The sequence below is a fragment of the Teleopsis dalmanni genome, chromosome 2 (genome assembly GCF_002237135.1).
Source record: "Teleopsis dalmanni isolate 2A chromosome 2, ASM223713v2, whole genome shotgun sequence".
NCBI classification, from domain to species: domain Eukaryota; kingdom Metazoa; phylum Arthropoda; class Insecta; order Diptera; family Diopsidae; genus Teleopsis; species Teleopsis dalmanni.
Window position 1 is genome coordinate 7433254 of NC_051847.1, and position 8969 is coordinate 7442222.

An 8969-nucleotide genomic window follows, 5' to 3' on the forward strand; every position below is an offset into this window, starting at 1 on the left:
TTGACCATTGGAAATGAATTTGTTGTCATGGCTGATGGCACTATGGAGGAAGTTATGAGCAATGGTAATATATATGATATATTACACGATCTATAAGAAAATAAATGTATTAATGTATTATTGATTGAATATTTCCTTAGGCGTAGTCATTGAGTACATAGATGCAGTTGATGGAAGTGTTACTTTGGACAATAACTTAGTACTGAATAATCTTTTACAAGTGGGAACTAATGATGGCATGGGCATGGACGTTGATGATATTATTATTGAAGAGAATGTTGCATCAGAAATAGCTGAAGGTAAGTAACATAGTTTCATTTTACAACATACAATTTGTTTATAAATGCTTTTTTTTAGAAAATACTAATTTTAACTCATTGTTAACACAACCAACAATAATTAACATGTCGAACATTAGCAAATCTCATTGTAAAATCTGTTTGCAACCCTTTAATACTGAAGATGATCTCAAAGTCCATTTGCTTACGCATAATGGTAAGAAGATTAGGGTCATTTATGTATTGTTTTTCAGTAGTTTTTCAGCAATTGGCTCTATCCTGATAAATTTATAAATATAAATAACGATAGGATTTATATAGATAAAATTATCTCTAGTGAAATGATTTAACTTTATATATATGTTATCGATTCTGAAAATGAGAAAGGAAACAATGTTTTTTTGTCACAAATGAATTTTAATTCCGAATGAAAATTAATTTTTATTATTTTGAGACATTGAGATAGATTGAGATTTAAACTATTATTCTGTGGTTACCAATTCAGGTTTTGGAAAGTTTGAACTATTTGGCTGTTTCTTTACTTCAAGTGACATTGATTTTTAGAAGTTTATTGAGAAAACACACAAAAGACTACATAATGGCATAACTATTATACCACAACGTTAATGTTTTAGAACAATAAGAAATTTTTCACATTAAAATTTAGGTTAAACATAACTTTTAAAAGACACAATATATTCGTGGTTTCACAATATTTTTCAATTGGTGTAAAGTCTAGTGTAATGTCTAGAGTACATGATAACCCAAATTAATATATTTTAGCAGTTTTATTTTTAAATTGATCCGTTACTAAAACTCTTGTATTTAAGAGAAAAGGCGGGTTTTTGAATAGTAGTAAAATTTAATAAAATTTTATTTAAATTAATTTAATGTTTTTGGTTAATCATATAGCTAATCCGTGTATTGCCATATACTCCTCGTCAGTGGTCTTTAGAAATATTCGTTGGCTTTATAAGTCTGTATATAATTGATTGATTAAAAGTGTTAGGCGTTAAACTCTAACCCTTTCAAATTAGACGCAATTATTACGCTTGTTTTCTGCCCGTAACGCGCCAAAGTTGGATAAAACTTTTTTATTTGTATTTAAAGTTTTTTGTTACTTTTTTTCTGATTTTCCAAAAAAGTTAGAGGTCTTATTTGATTTCAAAAATTAAATTTAATTTAAGTTGTAGAAGAAATAGAACGTATCTAAATGCACTCCAAAGCAGTTTTCAATGTTTGTCTGATGGCCTTTCTTTTTAGGAAAAACAAATAAATAATAAACTTTGGATGTGTTTCATGAAATAAGAGATTTTATTTTTAAATGAAATATTTTACATTATTATATAAAATTGAATATAGCATGGTAATGTCAATACAAGGGACATCATAGCCACTAACGAAAACTGTAAAAAAAAACAATATTAGTTCGTAAATCAGTTTATAATATAATTACTAAACGATAATATATAAATATTTTTATAATTATTTTATATATCAATTCTTTATAGATAATCTAAACGGAAGGTTAGATGTACTTAATTCTCACCATGTCAATGATAAGAAAAATGCCATTTTGATATCAGACAAAAAACCAATAAAAAAAATTAATTGTAAAATATGTACAGAAGTCTTTCCTTCTCAGGATATCCTTAAAAATCACATGTTAACGCATAATGGTATGAAATAAAATATGATAGTATACACGTATATATATAATAATTTATAATTATTGCAGAAATACCACATTTCTTCTGTGATCAATGCTCATTTTATACATTCTTCAAGGATGATTTGACGCAACATTATAAAACAAAACATAAACTTCAGCCTACTCAAAAGCAGTTACAACCCAAAAACAGAGTGGAACTGAATGAAAAGCCAAAAGCACCGCCTGTTGTCAAACCTGTTAACGTCAAGCATGTTTACGTGTGTGATTTATGCTTTTTTGAAACAGACATACGCAATAACCTTCGTCGTCACTATCTTGTAAAACATCAAGTAGAAGCAAATGACGTACAATTACGTCCCTCCCTTGGTAAAGTAAAATAAATAATAGTATCGATTTTAATTATTAATATCTCATTTTATAAACAGATGAAACAGATATGGGACTTGATTGCATATCTGATCATAATTCAAAAAGTACGAAAACTAACAAATTTGACTATACCAGTGGTATACACTGTAAAAAATGTAACAAAGTATTCTATAAGCACAGTAAGTTAAAAGCACATTATAAAGATCATGATAGGGAAACAGCTGTAAATGTAAAAGGAGTTAAGTTAGATAGTACAACTGCAGGTGGGATGAATGTAGAAGCAACTGTAACATCTGCTATCGCAATAGATCAGCATATGCCAGCGGATGCTATACCACAGGTTGTGGAAACTGATAATATTGCTGACATTGAATTCGACTTTAATGGTGATGTTCTGTTTGAAGATTTTGATGACGATAATGATAATGATGACATTGAAAACTTATTGTTAACAAGTGATGATGATTTTGAAGATTTGCTTGAAGAGCAAGCTCAAGATACAAATACAAATAATAATCAAGAACCGCTTTGTATGCATTGCAATAAAAAGTTTTTCAGCCAGTATCAATTTGAAAATCATATGTTTATACATAGAGGTAATGCAATTATATAAAATTATTTTTTTTATTAATTTATTATTTATTAATATTATTTTTTATTAATGTAATTATAGGATTAGCGCCGTATCGTTGTGAAATGTGTACAAATCTTTATAACACAAAACGTGCACTTATTAAACATTATAAAGCCATACATAATAGGATACCCACAAGAGATATGATACAAGCTAAGGGTGATATTCGTAAGTAATTCGTTGATAAAAATATTTGCAAATTAATATATTCATTTATATGTTTTCAGAGTGGTCGGAGAAAATGCCAATAGATTTTTCGAATTTAAAAAAGCAAAAAGGTAAGAAAATAGAAATATTTAAATGAATTATATGTTCTTTTTGTTAAATTTTATTTTATTACAGAAACAACGTTAATGTGCGGAAAGTGTCCGTTTGATTCAACAAATTTGAGTGTTTTGAAAAATCATTTAAAAGAGAAGCATGAAACAATAGACGGTAAGTAAAGATTTATTTACAAAAACAAAAAAAAAGCAGTTATTTGATATTAATTATTTCTCTTTACAGATAAATTCATTTTGCAAAGTAAGTTTTGTTTAACATTTATTGTATTAAGTGTATTGTAGAAACTTTTTTTTAACGGATGCGTATCGTCAGCTAACTTTGTTCAAGAAGAGTGCCTGGTCAAAACTTGTTAAATTTATCAAAATGATAAAAAAATTTGGTTTTAAAAAAATGGTCTATTCAAGTGGTGTCCGTTAAGAGAGTTTTCACTGTATTATGCTTTAGCATATGTGTTTGGTTTATTGTATTTTAAATAAGCTATTTTATTATTTATTTAATAATAAAAATATATTTTAAATACATATATATATATTTATTTTCGATCATTATTTTACATTCTCGCAACAAAATAATGGATGTTTTATTTGTTAATATTGTAACATTTCATGAAGCTTTATTTTTAATTGTAAATACTATCGTTATATTGTTATGGTAGAATTAAACAATACTAGTAGCAAAAACCTGTCTTGTATTAACATATTTATTGCAACTTATATATAAAAAAAAAGTATAATCAACAATAAAATGTTATTAAGCTTTGGATTTTAATAGAGCACATATATAAATTACAATACTAATCTAACGAATAACGATTTATTATTAACGATTTCTAAATAACTCTCTAAAAAGAGCAATGAGGTTTTCACAAAGCTAATAAGAATTTTTTTTTACGAAGTAGAATATTTCGTTATATTCATAATCATGTGAATTATATCAATTTAACACTAATAATATATATTTCATTCTATGCTTATATAGAACTAATGTTTGAGTGCCCACGTTGTGTACGTTCATTTGCTACAAAAAATCGGCTTTTGAGGCATTTAGATCGCAGTCATTCATCAGAACCAATTATTCAGCAACGGGATACCATTAAGGAGCAGGTTTCTGTACAGAAAGCAACATCATCCAGCTCCAAAGTTGGTAAGGATCATATAAGTTTAGGTGCAGCACAATCAGAAAAACTTAAACTATTATTGGGAAATGATATAGACGGTTAGAGATTATAAGAACTTTAATAAAAAGCAAGTATTAAAAATAATAAAACTATCTATATCAAACAGCCAATGAAACAGAATTAAAAGTGCTTAATGAGTCCCAATTGTATACAGGCATAACTGAGCCCTCATCTCTTCACACAACATTAGACATAAACATAAAGCAGCTTAAAACATCTATAACAAACAATTCTCATAAGGACATAACATCCAAGACAACAACAGACTTAACAACATCTACAACATATGAAAAAGAATTTGACGTAAATAATGCAAATGATAAGACAAACGATTCTAATAGCTTTGTAATTAGAGAAGAAAGAAATTCTTGCAACAACGATGATATTGATATCATTATTCAATATAAATCTGAAAGTGATCCTTTGGATTCAAATCCAGAGGATATATGTGCAGTTAAACAAAACATTTCAAGTAAAGAAAAGGATTACAGATGTCATGTTTGCAATGGCACCTATAAGACGTTAATGTCTTTGAAATATCATAGTAAACGTCATATGGAACGTCAATATCAATGCAATACGTGCTCTAAGTCTTTTGTGGAACGTTACGAATTGCAACAACATAATTATACACATACTGGCGAATTGCCACACAAGTGCGATATTTGTGGGAAAAAATTTCGTTATTCATTTCATTTGAAGCGGCATAAGGATGTGCAACATTTAGGCAAACGTTTTGTATGCTCCGTCGAAGGATGCGGCAAAATTTTCACGCAAAGTTTTCAACTCAAGATACATGCATGGTCTCACAATGGATATGTTCCCTACAAATGTGTCGATTGTGGCATTGGATTCAAAAAACGTGTTTTGTAAGTAAATATTTTAAGTTGAACTTATAAAAAATTAATTAAAGCTAACACTAAATTAATATTAAAAATTATAATTTACAGATTGCGTGCACACGTTAAAGCAAAACATAATAAAATTCTCAACGAAGAGGACATTTTTAAGGCAGATGAAATCAATGACGATTTAAACGATATTATAGAGCAACCATAAGAGAGTTTTGCTAGTATGTCATGACCAATATTTATATTGAAATATATAGTTGGAATGATTCTTAATTTGCCAATAAACTATTGAAGAAAGACACAATCATTGCATAGAGCAATCCAGCGCACGAACCATCTCTTGCAACATGACAACATGACGTTACACACGGTTTTCTCATTTAAATTATTTTAGTTTCTATAAAAAATGCTTATAAAATCCATATTAGTATAATTTTGTATTTTACACATTTAAGTTTGTATATATAACTTATGTAATATTTGTCAAAAAAACCATCGTAAATTATATCTGTACATATTTATATCCAAAGATGTTATTGGCAAACCATTTTTGTCACATTTGTTATAATATATATATTAAATTAAGTTATTCCCATAAATGATGAGAAATAAAACAACATTTGATTTTTAATTAATTAAAGTTAAATAGTTTTACTTATAATTTAGTAGTAGTAATTGTAGTTTTAAATAGTTCTTTAAGTTTTAAAAAGTCGAGGTCAAAACTTGTGTCTTACATTTTTGTTTATATTTAAATGAAATAAAAATCATATTAAAAGATTAAATTGATATATTAATTATAAATGATTTAATGGATGGGTGTATTAAAGATTATAATCAAAAATTATTTAAAGGGTAAAATAATACAGTAGTTCGGGGAGAAATGGTTCGTTCCCACTTATGTGCATTCCTACTCTTAAAGGAGCTATAAATTAATTGTAAAAAACCAAACAAAAATTCTGGGTTTAATATACTCCTCCATAAATGCGCCAAGATGGTGACATTTTTATCAACTTAAACTACCATAAGCGATACCAATCATTACAATAAATAATAAAATTAAATCTGTTTATTTGTTTATATAAAATGACTCTCAATTTACCGTTGAAGCAATCTATATAACGTCTATATAAATCAATGAGTATAGTCTGACTGGAGGAATTAGTATTCCTACAAATAGTTTTTACTAAACGATTGGATAATGATAAATTGAAAAAAAATATATACAAAACTAGTGAAATGTGAGAAACGCTAGAGAGAAATTTTTTACAAATACTTCAGTTTTCTTTGAAGATTTTTGTAAATTCAATTTTGATGTTTAATTTGACATTGTTAAAGACAAGGAATTTTTATAAAATCAAAAAAAAAAAAATCAATTATAAAAAACATAGCAACGTTTTTGTTAAAAAGAATTTCAAAATGCATATACAGAATTTAAATACTAGGGTATAAGAAACTAGGATAGAAAACTGTCTCGTACGTCAAAGAAGCAGATACACTTAAAGATCTCTAGCACCTCTAGAGACTTGCTACCTTAAAGTCAAAATTGGAAATAACGAGGTTCACAATGCTAAAATGGAACCCCAAAAAATCAGGATGTTTTCTTTCTATATGAAAAGATAATAATCGCAATTCCAAAAACTGTCATCAGAGGATAATGTCTTTAGAATCGACATATCTTGAGAAGGGATATTGCATTTAGTGATTTCTGCTGAAGCTATGGTGATGAAAACCAAAAATAACCAATGAAACATCTTCGCTTTTCACCACAAAAGAAAAAATAGTAATATAAAGTTAGTATCAGTTAAGATAGATCTATTTTATATCTAACCTCTAACGGCTATTTCAATTTGTGATAAGGCGGTTCAATGATAGTTTATAATTTGATTAGGAGCCCCTGGAACTAGATGGTATTATAACTATCTAATTAGCGTGTGTCGATATCCAAATTCTTATAAGACTGAATAATGTAAATAACTGGAACGGGATTTTTAACTAGAGCCAGAATATTTAAAAAGCCTGACTATAACGAAGCCAGTAATAACGTATGTGTTATTTTGATTATTTATCAGTTAATTTGCCAAATTTTCAATGAGTAGGAGTCCCAAAAAATACGATAAATATTTTTTTTACTTATTGAAAAGATAATTACTCTTAAACGTAAACTATTCTTAAGCGATTATGAGTAGAACATCTTTTAGCTTAATGGAAATTAATTGAATTTTCTGATATTTCATTTTTGAAGTTTCAAATTTAAGTTATTTACATCGAAAATTCAAAATAAAATTTTTGGTAGATATATCTTTCTATAAATTAATGGTTGTAAAAATTGTCTGAGTTGTCAAAATTTAGTGAATTTCTAAAAACTTTAATGAAAATAAACGTAAGTATATTATTCGCCGTAAAATACATTTAATTTAGCTACATCTCGGTTTTTATAGTTTTAGAAAGCAATCCGAATATTAAGTTGTTATGTTCATAAATATGTGGAAATACTGCACGTCTTGGGTTGGTCGCCGCATTGCGGTAATATCACAAATCGTGATCAACAAACTCTTATCCATAACGATGCTATTATTTTCAACTATTGCCTTGTACTGTTTTATATTTTACATCCCATGGGATTCTATAGCAATGTATGACGGTTATCCTTTGCTCTTGCGAGAATATGGGAAGCAGTTATGCGTGTTATGGCAAAATTTACTCGATATATATAAAAAGTATACTCTTCTCTTCTGCACGGTGGTTATGTCCACAGTTGGATATTGCATTTATGCACTTCGTCGCTTGTATGCCGAAGAAAAGGAGTCAGAACAAACGGAAATAGCACGGTTGCAGGACAAAGTCGTTGACTATATTCTGCAAGAGTTACAGAACACAAATTACTTATTTGTTACTCAGGAGGATGTTGACTTTATGTATGAATTAATGACGAATGATGGTTTGATTAAAAAACATTTTATTAGCGCCCTTAGGGTCTTTAGACAAGCAGAGAATCGCAGCTTTTGTGAGCTGATCATACATAACACAGACGCACAAAAACTATGCAATGCTATAATATCGGCCTTACGGGATGATTAGAAGAAAGATATATGTATTAAGGAATAAATTGTTGTATATTTATTAAAAGATCGTCAATGTCATTTACTAAGTCAAATATTGAAAATATCCTCAATAGAAAAGTCCATTATTTACATCCTGCTCTCTAAATCAAATATAATTGAAATAAAAAGAAACTAGTGGACATGTATAAAGAGTACAATAAACTAGGAATTAGTTCTAATAGTAGCATACTTATGAATTAGCTGATTTAAATGAATTAATTTCACGAAAGCAACCTCATCACTTCATTTCACATATTCAGTTAGTGCTCAACTTCACTCAAATTTATATATAAAAAAACTATCAGCAAGCTAAAATTTCAGTTTACAACTCTGAAGAAAAATTTATATTAATGAAAGACGTATTTCTTAATTAAATATAATTGCTACTATAGTTGAAAATAATTTATTAGCTTGATGAATTATTAGGCATTCTTTTACTTTCTTAACTATACGCTACTTCGCAGACGAACTGTTGTGGATACTGCTAATATATATTTTCTAGATAACTTAATTCCAGAGCGTTAAATCACAAATTGTTATGTATTGTTATGTTTACATAACGACTATATATAACTATATTTGTATATATCTTTATTTTTATTTAT

The 8969-nt window shown here is 27.9% G+C and overlaps 2 protein-coding genes across 4 annotated transcripts; both read left to right on the forward strand.

Annotated features, from left to right (window-relative positions):
• Nucleotides 1-6: 6 nt before the first annotated feature.
• On the forward strand, nt 7-5703 carry LOC119679150 (zinc finger protein 845-like). Of its 3 annotated transcripts, none has more exons than XM_038091345.1 (13): nt 7-64; nt 141-299; nt 358-495; nt 1790-1957; nt 2017-2316; nt 2376-2915; nt 2993-3121; nt 3181-3231; nt 3296-3388; nt 3458-3475; nt 4214-4450; nt 4519-5281; nt 5363-5703. In XM_038091345.1, the coding sequence occupies exons 1-13, from the start codon at nt 28-30 to the stop codon at nt 5469-5471; spliced, it is 2742 nt and encodes a 913-aa protein (XP_037947273.1). In that variant the 5' UTR covers nt 7-27; the 3' UTR covers nt 5472-5703. The 3 variants fall into 3 exon arrangements, with proteins under 3 accessions (XP_037947273.1, XP_037947274.1, XP_037947275.1); XM_038091346.1 differs by having other exon boundaries at nt 4214-4378; nt 4567-5281; XM_038091347.1 differs by lacking the exon at nt 358-495.
• A 1843-nt stretch (nt 5704-7546) lies between these two features.
• On the forward strand, nt 7547-8389 carry LOC119679151. The gene is made up of 2 exons (XM_038091348.1): nt 7547-7643; nt 7702-8389. Exon 2 carries the CDS (start codon nt 7733-7735, stop codon nt 8339-8341), a length of 609 nt encoding a protein of 202 aa, XP_037947276.1. The 5' UTR covers nt 7547-7643; nt 7702-7732; the 3' UTR covers nt 8342-8389.
• The last annotated feature ends 580 nt before the right edge of the window (nt 8390-8969 follow it).